The following is a 17,564-nucleotide window of genomic DNA, read 5'->3' on the forward strand; positions in this document are numbered from 1 at the left end:
AATGTAGACGCCCGGACTCTGAAACTAGTTATACCCCCTTTCCACTAGGACGGCGCTCCCGCCGCACTCTCACTCTTACATAAAATTTGACGTATCGCTCAACGAATTTCTTAGAAAGAAACGAATCTTTTTACACTTTGTGTATTTGTTGTCTATACAGTCACATTTTTACATTTTGTATGATATTCCCAGTTTAAAATGAAAGGTTACAGATATCCGTCTTAGGTCGCAGTGAGAGCGCAGCGCGATCGCCGTCAAGTGGAAAGGGGGCCTTAAGCCCCGGTCACAAGAATCGTACGACGTCCTTGCGATGGCATATTACGCCTATCGCACGATGATCACAGTGGATCGCAGCTAAATCGTAAGCAAAATCAGCCATCGCAGAGCATCGCAGAGCATCGGATGATGTTCAAAATTTTTCCAGAGTCGTACGATTTTTCACTTGTGTCTCTTCTGTATAGCCGTCTGACCGTTTTTGTGCTTCTTTAACCAACAAAATGTGGACATAGCTGTTGAATACCTTCCTATAATATCTTTAACTGTAAAAATAAATTAAAAAAGACCATGATAACAAGAGTATTACAAGCAAAAGTTCAAATCAAGCGTGAGTACTGGTATGGTTATCTCGGCCTGCTTGCCGGCTCTACGTGTCAGGCTCTTTCGAATATTGTATCATGATATGCTATCAACAAAAAGATGCCATCATACAAAAATCATATCATAAGCATTATATCATATATATTTCCGACTCATAGAGCCTGCCTTTATGTTTGAGTTGTCCCCATGGTTATTACGATTATGGTAAACTGACCCAAGACCGACGAGAGCTGAGATTTGATCTAATTATCAACTCACGTGCATGAAGCGATCAAACAATTGTCTGCATCACCTGTGCGGGGCGCGCTGTTCTCTGGTTGCGATTGTGGCAGTTGCGACTGATATATTTTCCCTTTTCGTCAATATCGACAATATCAGGGAAAACTGAAACCATCACAACATGCTAAAAATTCATAAATCTAAAACCTCATCAGTAGACAAAAATTGCCGTAATGAAGTCTGCTTTGGGGGCAAATAAAATCTTACGACGATAGCGAAATTTTGAACATGTTCAAAATCCATTTCAGTCCTATTTTCGTCATAGGAGGCTCCCCGATTTACTATGATTTACCTGCGATTGACGCAAATACGCTCTAATGACCTCATCGTACGATGCACTACGATCCTTGTGACCACGGCTTCATATATTTAAACCATTGCTTCCGATTCTTCCCCGACTTACGACGTACTGCGCTTATGCCGCGCATAAAACCTCCATCGCAGTCAATCGCACGATTCTTGTGACCGGGGCTTAAATCACAACCACATAAAGGTGGTTAACGTATGTCAACGTACGTCACTCTTTTTGATTAATCTTCAATGTCTCTAAAGAGTAATGTTTTGAACAAAAAACTACGAGCAAACGTAAACAGTTTCAAAGCGATGATGTAGACCCGTAACGACGTGGCCTTTTGCACATTGCAAATTAAAATCTGTGCCCACGTAACTCAATAAAGACTTTCCTAATGAGTCTCTTGGAGATGCAAAGTAGTTGATCTTTGTGATTAGCCCACTGATTGTTTGGACGCTGGTGTATTTTGAAATCCACATAGATTCAATAATATTGAGTTTCAGCTCGACCAACCAGATTTCTTTCAAAGGTAGTTTCCGAGCATAACTTTGTTCAGAAAGTCCTTTACCCACCGGAGAGGAAGGTTGGCAGGTTAAGCACGACTAAGCGCGATGGAGAGGGTCTGCACCTGGGTGTTCCTGGCGGCTGTGGCTCTCGTCAGCTCAGTCCTGGCGGCTCCAGCGTCAAAGGTAGCCATACCGGAGGTCGAAAAAGTAGGGACATGTCTCTTTTATACATACAGGGAATAGGAACTAAGATTGCCGTTATAGTTTGCTTCGCGAGGCATGCACAATGTCAGGTGTAGATGAGAAACCAACGACTCAGGACAACAATTGTAAGCGTATGTCAACTTGAAGTGCTGCATGTAATGGATGTACGCTGCGCACATTAACACATTAGAACTGTTTGGACTTTCTGGTTTGAAAATAATTCTCTTTCCTCCGTAACAAGTTAGTACATTATAAAACTTTCTGCAGAAGGTACATCGGTGAAGGTTAGAAGTCCAGTTAAAACGATACGCAAGGTAACAAATACTCAGGGAACTGGATAGGTTTTAGATACTGTCAGCTTGTGTAAGACCGCTTCCAAAAGTTATTCAGTTGCTTGAGAAACTGTGACCTCGCGTTCTCCAAAGGGTGCCTTCGCTGCTCCAGTGTGCATCTCTTTGCTACATCACACTCTGTTTTCTTTAGACTATTACGACGTGTAAGGACGGAGATGTTCCGGCGGCTATCCTGTTCAAAGCTGCCGACATGCAGTCGGAGACTGACCGCCGACTGAAGACTATCCGCGCGGAGAAAGAAGTCCTTCACGCTCAGGTCTGCGGCGACTCGGACAACTTCCAGGCCAGCTTGGATGCTGCTAGACAGGAAACAGCAAGAATGATTGGTTCGTATTCTTTTTGTTTCTATTTTCTTTTGGACAGACGTGGACAAGGTGGCACTGCGCTCAAGTTAGTAACCTAGACTATCTGTGCCACATACACGGTGCAGAAAGAAGGTAAAGGTAGTCTATAACCTCCCCGACTTAAGTCAGGTACCCATTTTTACACCTGGGTGAATTGAGGAATGTCGTGTTAAGTGCCTTTCCCAAGGGCACAACGTCGGGGACACGACGAGTATCGCACTCGGGACCTCTAGATTCTGAGCCGAACGCTCTACCAGTTACGCCACACCGATTTGTATTCGGGATCGTTTCTCCTGCTATGCCTTTTCATATGGGCTTTTGAACTAGACTTATGTTTACGTTACTTAAGGAATTTGGTTTCATAGAACTTTATGTACGTTTATGTTATTGAAGTTTATGTGTGAATTATGTTCAGGGTTCTCCCCCCAGCGGGCTTTTTAAAACGCCGCCAGGCGATATGCTTTCATCATGGTTAAATGAAGAATAAAAACAAAACAAAACAAATAGACTTGTTCAAGTATCAAATCATCATGATCCTAAGTTAGCTGTTGAGTAGTCTGAATCGAGAAAACAGCGTCAAAATAGAGGAAACGGTTGAAAAATGAATCACTTTTTATTGCTGGCATCTATTGATATGCTATAAACCAGTAAAATCAATATTATGTTACTGACATTCTGTAAAATCGTGATCGAACAAAGGAAAGGTTTGATATGCTGGATGCAAATTTTGGAAGAAACTGAAAAGAGAACAAAGAAATGCAAAAATTGCAATTTGTATCTAAACTACAAGAACTAGTCCAGAACAGTTTCCGTATTACCTAAAGGAGTATAGCCATGCACTTGTAAGCTATAGGCGTCACAAGTGGAAATGTGTTTTCTCGCATGTTCCTTGGCGATGACCGATCGCGAAGACTACACCGTATCCATGGAGTTACCATGGGTTTTGCACAAAGGTAAACACCCCACAGGTCAATCTTGTGAGCAGGAAATTACTAGTAATTTCGTTTGTAATAAGATATGTTTTACGTTTTAGTCTGAACAGCTTTAATTTGTCTTTTCTGCCCGGCAAATTGTGCTTTTTTAATAGCTTTTTGCCACCCATAGGGCTGTTACTTTTTCATTGAGTTCCTAATTTTCTTTGCGTTCTCACGCGTTGAGTAATGAAGAACGGTTAGTTGAGACTCTTGTTTACAGTATCAACATCACAGGCTGCGTAATTGTTGTCAGACATATTTTTCTTTAGAAAAAACTTAACGAAGTTTCTGATCATCAGTCTTGTTTAATTATTCCCGAAGTCACGTTTTTGTGTGTCCTACCTGACCTAGAAAATCACAAAAAGAGGACTATACTCCTCTTGTGCTTATGCACGTGTATCGGACACAGTTACGATTGTTAAGATTTTTTTGAGAAATGATATTAAGAACCCGTGTATGTGGGAGCCCCAGGCGCCAAATCCCTGCACCGTGGGAATAGAACTCAACCCAACCACAAAAAAGTAGGGATAAGCTTTCTTGTGCTTCTTGGCTTAAAACGCGAGGCGTATAGCGAGGTAGCAGTGCGCGACTATCGAAAAACATCACACTTTGTCTATAGTCTAATAATAAGATCGGCCGCTTTACCTCTTGGGACACATTGAGTTGATTATATGGATGACATCCTCTGGGAACCCCCAAACAGTTTGGCCATCAAAAGCTGCCTTCATTATGAAATTCAAGTGGTTAGGAAGGATTAATGAGTAAATACACAGACTATGGTATGGTGAATAATAGTGGTTATCTCTCTTCTTTCACATTTCTTCTTTGACATTTGAAATGATTTTTTTGGCATTCTGTGAAATTAGAACCCGCTTTCTGACATTTTTTTTTACAATCTACGGCATATATTTGCCAAATTACATCTGTTTTGTACGGTTTACAGTATGGGTGAAAACTTAATTCTTCTTTGGAAACGGTCGAAAATTGACGCGCACGCCGATGTCACCTTTATAATCAAATCAACATGGTTTTATTAGGAATTAAAAAAAAAAAGTTTGAAAAAACGCTGAATTCAACTGTTATTCATGTAGAGGACAATAGGAGGCGCTGTGAGACGGAGCTGACCAGTATCATCCCAACCATGACCAAGAGCGTCATCAACGTCAACTTGTTGGAAGCCATTCGCGAGGCCATGCGCACTGTCATCGACGCTCACTTCAACCCGGAAGAAGAAGAAGAAGAAGAAGCCCCTCCAGAACTAGACATCAGGTCTAGAGTCGACCAATGTACGTAGCTGTTTCTGTTTGTTCTAAGTTTGTGCTTTGTGATGACAGCATCATTCCGTTCCAACCAACACGTTGGTAATGGCTTCAGGGTCGGATTTTACAACCCAAACACCTCCATTTCAATGTTGTCCTACTGATACTCTTTAAGGCGGGTTTGCATGACACGTTTATCTACGTGCGGCATAGCGAACCATTCACTGTTGATAGTATCTGACACACTCGTAAGTATATTTATTCGTGAAGCGAAACGGGTCGCTTTATAAAGTCTGAGTATATAGCAAGTTACTTGTTATCCAGAATCCATCGTTAACGGCAAATCAACTTGCTCGTGGCAATGTTAATGGGAACGAGTTCATTCAAGAGATCGTTCCTTTGTTCAGTTTGCATTCCAAATTTTCCTGGTAAAATTAGGCTGTGATCATCGACACAACCGGACGCTACATAGTAACTTTTGGGCAACCTGGTGTTCGACGTTGCCGGTCCTCCTGAATTTGCTGTTATGAGTTGCCCTCCAAAATCAAATTTAATGCTGAACGTTTTCAGGATCCCCCATGCAGACTCTCTTTTGAATCTAAACGGAAAGTCATTTCTAGGACATTTTCCAACCGTGCTGTGTTTTTCCAAAGCATAATTCAACTGTTAAATCTAAACGGAAAGTACAGTCATGTCTAGGATATTTTTCAATTATACTGTGTTTTAATTTCCCAAAGCATACTTCAACTTTCGACGTCGCCGGGCTCCGTCCGAAGAAGTCTCCATTGACTACACGGTAATGCATGTATTTTCACACCTTTTCTACGGTAGAGCGAGACTATTCCGATCGAAATATATTCTAGGCTTTCTTATCTTCAGGTCAAGACGTAATGTTATGGTTTTACGGTGCCAGTTGCTTGAAGATTCCAAATTTACCATTTACAAAGGCGAAAGCGATGATGACTGTTGGAAAAGGGTATATAAAATTAAAAAAAACAAACAATTGGCCATACTAATACAGCAGAAACTGTTTTTCTTTTTGTTCTGCGCACATTTTAAACCATTTTAGAAGAAGTAGAATGTTCTAATGGCAAATCTACATTTTGAAAAAAATACAATGTCCATAGATACAACTTCCTGTAGCTGAGCCCATTCAAATTATGTCGAGAGATAGATTTTTTCTAAAGGTCTGTGAAACGTTTTTGAGGCGAGCTAGCTGATTTTCATGGGGACCAACCGTTTTCGTCTATCGTTTTGAATTATGGGTCAAACTCCGGTGCCACCTGTTTTTTCAATCCCTATTTCTAGCCTGCTTCACCAGGCTTCTCTGTGGGCATTGGGGTGTGTTTTTTTTTTTTGGGGGGGGGGGGGGGTCCCGATTTTCAACCGGTAAGGGTCTGATGCCCGGAAAAAAATATATGCCGGAAAACTTGTGGGCATGCATGCTACAAGCTTTCTGACAATGCCCACATAGAGGCCGGTGAAGGAGGCTATCCTATTTTAACCTGCGCTCACATTGCCAATGCAATCCTCTACAACTAGCACCTGTGTCCGACCGGGAAGGCGACATCCGAGGCCCTTCTGGCGGTGGGCGAAGCTATCGGCCGGGCAACCGTGGACTATGAGGCCATGAGGCAGCTGGTGGTGCAGATGAAGGGTGGCACATGCCCCTCTCACTCAGACATGGACATGGAAGGGGACGCCAGTAAGTTTTCAACCTGAATAAAGAGACTCTTTTTACACAACCATTGTTTTATTCTCACAGACGTTTCGATAACCGTCTGTCACCTTCTTCAGGGCAATTCTGGCTGTAGTTCACATTGTACTGCAGGACAGGTGTCGCTGCTTACAGCTCAGATGCGGTCACAAAACGTAAATAATGTGAACCAGTCAGAATTGCCCTGAAGAAAGTGACAGTCGGTGAGAATAAAACAATGGTTGTGTAAAAGTAGTCTCTTTATTCGGTGACGTACCAACCTGAATTGTGCATTGGTCGACACAAGTCTAACCACTGCCTCCGTGCATTGTGCTCTTGAGATCATTCCTAACCCCTGATACTGTAATGGTTGAAGGTGATGCACTTTACAACAGCACAAAACCATCTCTGCAACTTACTATATCTTACCTACTATCAGTTGATGACTTAATCTCCAAACAGATCCTACGGTAGCATATGTATAAAAAAACTGGCAAAGGAGTCAAGCCAACCTAGAAGTGTGTTCGGCTGCCGGACACCCCTAGGCCAACTTCACTCCTTTATCTGTCAGATTTTGACGCTTATGCTACCGTACTATGCTGCTTGGAGATTACACAACAACAGTTAGTTACAGACCTTGCACATGCTTAATTTGAACATGAACAGAGGGATCTACGTACGTGAGCCCACCCCTGGACTGCGGTGACATGAAGAGAGTGGTGCAGCTGTACATCGACTCCTTCACCCAGCAGCTGCCGGATGTCGGCAAAACTGTGGAGACCAGTCTGACGGAGATGCTGCCTGAGGAAGGTCAGTGTCACCGATGGTCAAATCCAGTACAAATGGCTTCTCCATCCAATGTAAAACTACATGTAGTTCAATCAGATATGCTTCGGTCACATTTCCAGACCGGGGCCCGACCGGGATGCTTGCGGAAACGAAAAGTATAGATGTTTATCAAGGAATATACACGAATGACGCTAATGAATAATTTTCTTATGTTCTGTGTGTTTTATTGCCTTTCATATTATACTTTTCTTTCCCGAAAGCTGCCCGGCCGGGCCCCAGTTTGGAAATGTGACCTAAGCCTAACTGGACTGTCCGAAATGTTGTGAAATGTTCTGTGTTTATATGACAGAAATTTAACTTTATCTGATCAACACTAAAGAAAGTGGGGAGGCTTTTCAGTAATGTTTTCCTGGAGAAATGTCCGCTTAAGAGTCGAGGAATGTCCGTCTTACTATATGAATGTCCGCTTTCAAGAGGAATGTCCAGGTTCGATTGGACGGGGTAAATTATGGTGACTTATAAAAAATATCGAGTTAACGTCATTTGAGAGTGTCTGTGGTTGCCTCAATAGAGTCTCGCAACTCTGCTTTGCATATTTATACACCAGCTAGTAGACCTCCAAAAAAACTACATTCCTGTTAAAACTACAGACCCCACTAATCATTAAAAACGTGGGACTTTTCATCAGCCACGGCCTCCAAAGAAGAAGTCAAACCTACCAGTAAACAATGTAGAATCAGGTATGAAGATAGCGGTATAGAATAGACACTTGTTACTTTTTACTGTTACCCTTGCAATTAGCCTACGGGCATGGATTTGCAAAATGAATACATAAATATAATATAATATACATGAAATGTATTTTCCCAACAGAGTGGTGCACCGGTGTGGAGATCGGTTCCATCTGCTACTTCCTGTCGGGCGCTCAGCTGCCGTTCAGCCTCGGGTCGTCGAACTGCCAGGAACACGACGGTCAGATGGCCATGGTGAAGAACCCCGGGGACTACGACCCCCTCCGGGTAAGACAGTTTAACGTAGTTTATCGCAAATTCTTGCCCGTGGGCTAATTGCAGGTAACATGGAAGGGTACATACAACCCATGCAATATACAAGAGTCTACATAACTCTAAAAGCTAACTCTAGATTTTGGGTTATTGTGTTCGACTTTTCTTTTTGTCAGTAAGCTTGGAGAAATTTGGGTGGAATTTGGTGGCCTCTTCAAACAGCTCTTTTCTTTCGAGATCGTAGAACGAACAGTTTGACATAAAATGTGTTACAGTGGTTTCAGTTGAGGCTTAATCTGAATAATTATGTTATAACCAAAGCCAACATCCTCTTTCTATTCACCTTCACCTTTCTATTCATCTTTCACCAGGCGTTCCTGATGTCCTTGTCAGTCGGTGACATCTGGATCGGAGCGACTGACTATGACGGGGACATGACGTTCACCTGGCTGGACGGTACCACTTTGGTCGACGGGGCGTGGGGAAACGGTGAGGATTCTGGCGGACTGCACCACTTCGCAATCTAAAAAAAAATTCACAACTTGCAAAATGGCATGAATGGGCGAAAATGGCACAAGGCGGTGCAATTTATATATTTTATACTGTCTTTAATACCTATGTGGCGCAAAGTTAACATCCTTTTTTATCTCCATTAAACATGGAGATATTGTTTTGAGTGTGTCTGTCTGCCTGTCTGTCTGTTTGTGTTTCCCGAATTTGTAATCAGCATAACTCTATTTGGTATGTGGGTACACGAAGGTCAACGCGATTTTGCCCCCCCCCCCCGTATGTGACCTTGGTACTGCAGCAGAAATTCCGTTTTTTGCATCTTTTGACCTGGATGTGCTTTGGTCTTGAATTTTTGGTGGCAGGTAGCTTGTGACGTAAGGGATACAGGGTATATGTTTGGGTCACCTAGCAGGTTGCTCTGGAACTGCAGTGGCGTTTTTTTGTCAAAATCTTCTAAGGCGGATAACTGAACAAGGGAACGACAATTCAGATATTTGGTATTCGACAGAGACGTACATCGTAAAGTGCAAATTAACCAGCACTGAATTTGCATATTTAATAAGAAAAAATCTGAAAGCTTCTTTCTAGAACTTTATGGCTCAAACTTCCTCGTGATTGCCCCCGTGATGAGTACAACCTTAAAGTTTTAAAAACTAGCTAGAAGTACACATATTCGTTGGCCATGGCGCCTTTCCCTTAGTTTTCTTCTTTTTGAACAACAGGTGAACCCAACAATGTTAACCAGAAGTGTGCCCAGATGTGGAGATACGTCAACCTGAAGCTGGATGACGACTACTGCACCAACCGGAAGAACATCCTGTGTATGAAAGAGCGGCTGATTGCGGAAGAGTAGCGGACAGATGCTGGACTATGATGCTGGGCCATTCAGTCGCATATATGACGATGTTGACTTGTGTGTGTGTTTGTTCATTTACGTGTGAAGAGGACAACTCGAGAAGTCTTTTGACATTTTTTTTCTACTTTTTGTTTTGTTTCACAAAGCAGGTAAACTGCCATTGTATGTCCATAACATGCAGTACTACATGTAGGTAGAAGTTATAAGGTTTGATCTACTAACACCAGAATGGACCAATACTCCTTTCAATAAGTTAGGTGGGATTTATAGCGTGCTTTGGGTTTGGCTCTCATTCTTCTGGCGTATAGCGTCAAACAAGAGAAAAGAACATGGGGCTTCTGGCTGGCTTGTAACGTCCCGTATGAGAGGACGCTTCCAACATCTAGGCACCAATATTCACCCGAGTTGAGTAACGTCTGGAGTAAATTACCTTTAATTACCTTTCCCAATGGTACAGCATTAGGCCGTGGCAGGGATTCGAACCTATAACCTTCTGATTGCTATCCAACAACACTTAAACCACATCTTACTTATAGGTTACGTACATGTACGTAGCGATATATAAACACTATCATGAAGACTAGAACTGAGTTTGCATAACAATTGCGAAGGAAATAAAGTCATAAAATGTCTCTCCTCGACGACGAAAGTCAGTTCACCTTTAATTTTAGCATAGGAGCATTATGTGTATTGTGCATCAGATGTGTTGAAAACTAACATGAATATTATTTGATGTGATTTTGAAGGTTTTGAACTAATAATTGCGTGTTTGAAAATGTGATGATTTTGCATAGACCAAACATACATACATGTTTGCTACTGTAACATCTATTATGTAGATCATCTTGGGTTGTAGTGATCAGTGACATCATGTACTTGAGCGCAAACAGATGTAAGGTTTTAAATCTTTAACTACACCACATTAAAAAAAAGTATTAGTAGAAACAAAAGTGTGTCATCGATCTTTCTAGTACACATGTATATGTATTGGCCTTTAAGATTATTAGTGGTTCCAGCATTTTCCTGGTGACATGAATTTACAATCGAGAGGTCACTGTGAAACTGCTGCAAATGTAAGATTTACAGAAACATTTGCCCTCACTTTTTTTGCAAAAGACGTATACCATCAATTCGAATACATATATAATATGTGTAATATGTAATATGTAATATACAATTTCAAGGCAGCAAGGTTTTCCATGTGAAGTATTGCTGCGCAGCGAGTACAAATTTCCACATTCAAAGTGACTAACCTTAAAAGGCCCTTTTAATAATTGAACTTCAATACAAGTAACAGTTACAGGTTTCTTGTAACATCATCAATAATCCTTAAAAAAAAACTTCATGATACTAACTGAGGATTCTCTGTATCTTGACCCAAAGTGATTCCTGAAAAATACAAAAGGAAGAGATCAACTAGAGTGAAATTTGATATAAGTTAGGAGAAGGGTCAGCATGTTACATCATTGTCTGTGTGATACATTGAGAAATATATAAAAGTAACTATAGTTTATAAGCTTGTGTCCCCTTAGTGATCTCTAATTTGTCCTACATGTAGTTTGTAATCAACCTTGAGTCCACAGGTACAATACATATAAAAAGGGCTAAAATCTACCCTAAAGTAAAATAAAAAGAATGTCGGCAAAACAAAATTAGAAACCTTGCTTTTCCTAAGAATTTCAAACATGTTGTAATACAAAAAAAAAGCTTCATCATTTTTCTGGAACTTGCACTGCACTGCCCAGCTCCAATTTTGGGTGCACAAACATGCATGCACCAAGTATTTTGAGCCTACTTCACACTCACCAGTGATTCAAGTAGTGGAAGAGTTTGTACAGTTCATGCCTGGCCTCCCAGCCAGGAGCTTTTGGAAGAAGTTTGTGGTACGCTGAGAAAAAGCTTCCTCCGAATCCACCAAACATGGAAGCTATAGCCATCTCAAACTCATGATGGCCATAGAAGGATGCCGGATCAAATATAACTACATGTACATGAAAGAAATAAAAGGATACATCAGATATAAGGACAGTGTGGAATAATTTGTAAAAGGCGATAAGATCAAAAAGCTCAAAAAATGATCAACCATCTATTTCTGCGAGATTTAGATTACATTTTCGCACCAATATGTCCGGTATTTTCCGGATAGAATACTACTATATAGGCCAATGGTCGTAGGGCACCGAGACAAATAGATATGAAAGGGTAGAATTTCAGGTGAAAAATACGCGCAATCCCCTGTTAAATGTAACAGGGGCATTAGGAGGAACTTACATAATCCTCATACGACCTCAAGTGTTGGTAATGTAAGGGGTGTGTTCAGCACCAAGGACAGGTATGTTTGGTAATGTGAGGATGGTGTTCAGCACCAAGAATAGGTATAGAATAGGCAATGTATTATGCAGATCTCAAAGAGTCTGTTATGTTTTTGCGAAGGAGTCTTGATCTCTTCTCTTGCCTTTATTTGAAAGAAGATGCACTGCTGCTATCAAAATGTGGGAGATTCTTACTAAATAATACAAGAAAGGGCTTGATATGCCTTGCTCCCCGGATGCCATACATGTGCCAATACATACTCTTTTAGCCTTGTTAGATTGATTGAAGTTCCTCAAAATCATGATGAGGACCATTATGGCAATGACTTTGACCTTGGAAGTGACACAAACCTGGTCCTTTATCATTCTCAGCAGCATTCCCTCCCCAGAGGTCTCCATGTAGTAGTGACGGGCTCACTTTCAGGCCCTCGAAAAACTTGGGCAGCTTCCGCTCCAGCTGGGGCCAAAGGTCACGGGTCTCTCTGTCATGGTACTGGTGAGACAGGAGGCAGAAGTGCAAAGTTCAAATCAATGAATGAATTAATTAATTAATCAATGAAAAGTTCACATCACAAATAAATCATAACAAAACATGTTATTTGCTCATTATGTTTTTTTTCAGCTTTTATCTATAACTTCTGCCTGTAGAGATTTTTTTGCATAACTAAGATTGATATACAATCATGTATAATATGAAGTGTATTGGCAGCAATAGAAAGAAAAAGCTCACATCTTTCTCGACCAGGTCCAACTGGAATTTCAGTTTTCTGGTTGCAAAGAAGGCCTTAAAAGACGAAAAAAAAGTTTATCACCATTTCGATATCAAATTCTACATGTATAACATAAACGACAAGAGAAATAAACACGGAATATATTAATATGCCAATACTTTGTTTTGATATCATGCATCATTCTGCAATATACCTCTCGTGTATTTACTTACTTCTCAAAACCATTTCTGTTACTCAAAATTGACTTAAACTTTGAAAAAGTAACCAGAGTAGAGAAATAGGAAACCCTACGACGCACCACCCAGTCATCTAACCATGTGTTATCCTGAGGGAAGATGCCGCAGCATGTTGTTGTGTGGAAGCCAAACTGCGACACGTACGCTGGTGCTGCATCCCCACCGTGTCCGACTCTGGATGAACCAGCTGCTGCCTTTTTAGCCACCTCTTCATTGCAGAGGTGCAACCTGTAATACAATGCAGGAAGATAAAGAGAAGCTGCTTTTCACTTGTTTATCATGGAGATGCCACCCGTAAGACCATGTAGGCAAGGTTCTAACCGGTGCAGTTGAGCATAAGGGTGTCCCACGCTGTGATTTGTATCCCCTATGCTGTAATTTGGGTCTCTACGCCGTGTTTCAACCAGCATAGGAAAAATATCCTGGTGACAACCCAGCTGGAAGAAGGATAGGGTCAGAGAAACTGTCAGATGTTTTTTTTTTACATCTTTGGAAATGGTGATAGGATGGACAAACATTCTGTGTAGTCGTATGCATATGTGAAACACCCCCGTACTCGTACCGAATGATTCCATCCACCACATGATGTCATCTTTTTCGGTTATCAAACTTCAGCAAACAGTTTGTATCAACTTACTAACCGGTGTCCAACTCTTTGGGTATTCGTTACTGTTAAGAAATACATTTATCTTTACAATCAAAGTGTCTGAAGATGTAGAAGAATGTACCGGTATGAAATGAACAAGAGAACAAATAAAAGAAAAATGAAGAACAAAAGGACGGAAAATTAAAGAAAACATGGTATCCTGTTGACCCTTTATCAAACACACACTGTTTCAAGAAAGAATGTCTTGTACAGAGAGCAGTACATGTATATATATTGTGTATACTGTAAATGCATTTAAGTTAGTATTATGACTTTTACCTTGCTATTTGTTCTCCCAGTTGGTCAGCATACGACCTCAGGCCCTCCATGTCTACATGTTCCATAATCAGCATGGCTCCTCTTCCTCTTGGGTCATCTAAAACCTGTAAAATGTTTTCTTTTAATGAAAGTTTTTATCATCAAATTAATGGTTTTGTATTCATGATGTACTGGTCCTTTTGCCCAATTCTGAACAACAAACCGGAGGTTTCACATACTCCATGAAAATTCTAATGTTTGGGGGGATTTGGTGGGAAATTAATAGTCATTATATCTAACTAGCAAGGTGGTTAAAAAACAATACTGGGTAGCCTTTGAAGAACATTGCATGTTTTCCAGAATGAACTAATGAGTGATGATCATGAGATGGAGGGAGGGAACAAAAGAGAGACAGGAAGACGAAAGTAAACACCTCTAACCTTGATAGGTTTAGGCACTGTTACAGTACCAGTAGCTGCTATGGCCTCCAAGCTGGCATGTTCTCCTTCAAACATCACTCTTGCCTAGAAAACACAAACTAAACTGTAAGAATATGATTGACATGACAACTTGGCCCAGGCCACAGGCCCATTCAAATTTATTGCTTCAAGTGTCACTGATGATAAGAGTTACACGGTGTCTTATGATAAGATCTACACTTACCTTATCTGAAACGTCTGACCGTTTCCAAAATCATATCCAGTTACTTAAGTAACTGCTTTTTGGCGTATCTTATTGCCTGGATTTCTAATCTTTATCGAAGTTCTAACTGTATGTTTGGAGGGATTTAATTTGTCAATAGGGAGAAAATGGAGTGTTTTCAGTATTTGGTTGAAACAGGGAGTATGGGGAGAAGACAGAATTTTGTGGTGGTTTCATTTTCAGCTTGTGGTAAAAAAAATCTTAACTCATAATCGATAAAAGTAATAAAAAAACAAAAACACGAACATTAAACCACCGCAAACATTTTAACATTTACAGTATGCCTTACCCCCTTGTCACCGTTCATCTTGACAAAGAACTTCCCGTGATCAGTCTCGTACCCCTCGCCATGGTTGATACAGCCGCCTCCGCCACCGATGGGCCGCAGTTTCGTCGTGTTCAACTCTCTCTTCAGAAGATCCTCCATGGTGTGGTGGGTGGCTACTGGTGCATGGTGCTGGTATGTATCTTATAGACGAAGGAATGGTCAGAAGCTTTATATTAGCCCTTAACTTCAAATCGTATAACGCAACATAGGACAAGCTAATAATTTTGCCAGACAACTTGTCAACATTGCACATAGTTGTACACCACACTGCACAATAATTCTATAACGTTAACACATTAGTTGTAGACTTTGTTGTGAATAATATGATACGCATCAAACTCTTATCACCCCATTCCTTGATTATGTAAAATGATCAAACGCTTCTTACAAAGCTGCCCCGCCCCCCGTCTCTTCCACAGAGAATACCTGCTTTTAGTTCCGATGTTACGTGCTATCAATTGCATGAATTAAGACAATTGTGCAAAAAAGAACACATAGAAATATATGAAAGATAAACACATCTTCTACCTTGAGATCTCTGCTTCCGACCAAGGACGTTAGATAGAAGACAGCGACCCAACCCAGTAACTTTAACCAATGAGGTTTTATCATACAAAACCTCCTTGCTTGAACCTAACCAATATTTAACTAGTCAACTAATAAGTAAACCACGGCCTTATATTTGACCGTGACCGGTAGCATCTAAACAACAATGATCGATAAAATAATGATATTTTCTCCTAAAAGCGGAGCATATTTTTCATTTCTAATCCTTTAAATAATCAGATAAGTATATTGTCATTTTTATTACAGATATTAGGTAATTTTGTTCCATTGGTAAACTCTATTTCTTATACAACTGGCTGCGTCTAGGTGCGTTTTCTTTCCGTGTTTTATCACTCGATCGCATTGAGTTCACTTCCGGGTAGCACAAAGCTAGACTCTGACTTTGACTTTATCCACACTGTCTGCGCCTTTGACCAGGCGGTCGAATATTTAAAACTTTTACAGTCTTCTGGCTATAAGCAGAATGTCTCAGTCTACCGATCCCTCCTCCCCAGCCCAGGCGGCGTCAGAGGCCATGTCCACCGGAGAAATTAAACAAGACCCGGCACCTTGTATCAAAGCAGGTAACTAACGTTACACATTATGCACGATTTGCCTGTCAAATCTTCGAACCTGAGGACCTTTGCAAAACTGATGGTAGTAACACGTTCGCCGATAAAAAGAGTTTCGAAGATTTTCTCCCCATACTGATTTTACTTTATTTGCCTAATTTGAATAAAAAGCGAGAATATTTATTTTACCACCAATTGGAAGGGTGATTGAATAACAGGGTACAAAAGAATAATAATGATTTGGGCTTGCAGACCATTGAGGAAGAAACAAATGTGCAATGTTCTGGTGTACCTGTAAATGCATTTACTGTTATGGTGGTTTCATTTTGCGATTGTAGTTCTTTTGAAATGTTTTGAAGTTTGTGGATTAAACAATTCTGTAATATACGTACAGAAGAATAAATGATATAGAAAACACAAGGTGTTATGAGTTCTCTGTAAATTTGATGGCTCAAATTATACTGTGATATATATAGTCATGAGTAATTAAATTTTTTACTTTAACAATAATTATTCTATTGATAAGTCATAAATCAATGGCTAACCTTGACACAATGACCAAGGGATGATGATGATGAAAATGATGATCATTGATGATGATAACGATGATCATTGATAATTATGATGATGATTATGATGATCATTAATGATGATGGTAATGATGATGATCGTTGATGCTAATGATCATTGATGATGATGATGAAAATGATGATCATTGATGATGATGATGATTGTTTATCAACAGGTGTACCCACAGAGGTGCTGGCCAAGTTGCAGTCCAACTTTGAAGCTGGAGTAAATTGCCCTTTCCAACATTGTGGCGTGCCAGGGATTCGAACCTATAACCTTCACATTGTAATCCAACAACAAACCACATCTTACTTATAGGTCACACACATTATAGGTGGGGAGAAACATGATCATGTACAGATTATGAAGACTAGGACTGAGTTTGCATAACTATTGTGAAGGAAATAAAGTCATAAAATGGCTCTCCTCAAAGTTAGTTCACCCCAAGGACTAGGAGCATTAAGTATTGTACATTAGGCCACGTTGATTTGATTATATGGATGACATCCGCGCTCGCACCAATTTTCGGCCATTTCCAAAAAAAAAAAGTTTTCCACCACACAATAAATTGTGCAAAGCAGCTGTAAAATGAGCACAAATATTCCGTAGATTGAAAAAAAAGTATCAGAAAACAGCTAACTAATGCCATAACTATAGAATGCCAAATTGAATCTAAAGTCAAAGAATAAGATGTGAAAGGACAGAAAGAAAAAAAAAATCTATTGTTGGTTGGGGCAGGTACCAGTACAGAAAATTCAGGTCCAGAGGATCATTTCCAGGTCTGGACATGAACCTGGACCTGATTGTCTGTGGAAACTTGAGAACTGGCAATACTCAAAACAATGGTAATTGGTCAATTTTGCTACAAAGGAATCTGTTTGATGAATTATTGGACTCCCACTGCATTTTAAAATCCCATCTACATGTAATAAAGGCTAACTGTCTCTGTACCTTTGACTGTAGAAACTTGGTGCAATTGACTATAAACTCTACTTGACAT

General features: G+C 40.4%; 2 protein-coding genes across 3 annotated transcripts; one reads left to right on the plus strand and one right to left on the minus strand.

Annotated features, from left to right (window-relative positions):
- The first annotated feature begins 1,614 nt into the window (after positions 1-1,614).
- Positions 1,615-10,074, plus strand: LOC118425719 (C-type lectin domain family 4 member M-like). Of its 2 annotated transcripts, none has more exons than XM_035834769.1 (9): positions 1,615-1,872; positions 2,362-2,557; positions 4,641-4,835; positions 5,546-5,604; positions 6,351-6,513; positions 7,171-7,314; positions 8,167-8,312; positions 8,669-8,786; positions 9,530-10,074. In XM_035834769.1, the coding sequence occupies exons 1-9, from the start codon at positions 1,780-1,782 to the stop codon at positions 9,658-9,660; spliced, it is 1,245 nt and encodes a 414-aa protein (XP_035690662.1). In that variant the 5' UTR covers positions 1,615-1,779; the 3' UTR covers positions 9,661-10,074. The 2 variants fall into 2 exon arrangements, with proteins under 2 accessions (XP_035690662.1, XP_035690661.1); XM_035834768.1 differs by having other exon boundaries at positions 1,617-1,881.
- A 219-nt stretch (positions 10,075-10,293) lies between these two features.
- LOC118425729 (fructosamine-3-kinase-like) lies at positions 10,294-15,554 on the minus strand. The gene is made up of 9 exons (XM_035834785.1): positions 15,405-15,554; positions 14,838-15,016; positions 14,287-14,370; positions 13,868-13,971; positions 13,005-13,170; positions 12,706-12,759; positions 12,327-12,468; positions 11,470-11,644; positions 10,294-11,052 (listed from the first exon to the last, which is right to left on the minus strand). Exons 2-9 carry the CDS (start codon positions 14,973-14,975, stop codon positions 10,983-10,985), a joined length of 933 nt encoding a protein of 310 aa, XP_035690678.1. The 5' UTR covers positions 14,976-15,016; positions 15,405-15,554; the 3' UTR covers positions 10,294-10,982.
- Between the last annotated feature and the right edge of the window lie 2,010 nt (positions 15,555-17,564).

This window comes from Branchiostoma floridae, chromosome 11 (assembly GCF_000003815.2).
Source record: "Branchiostoma floridae strain S238N-H82 chromosome 11, Bfl_VNyyK, whole genome shotgun sequence".
NCBI classification, from domain to species: Eukaryota; Metazoa; Chordata; class Leptocardii; order Amphioxiformes; family Branchiostomatidae; genus Branchiostoma; species Branchiostoma floridae.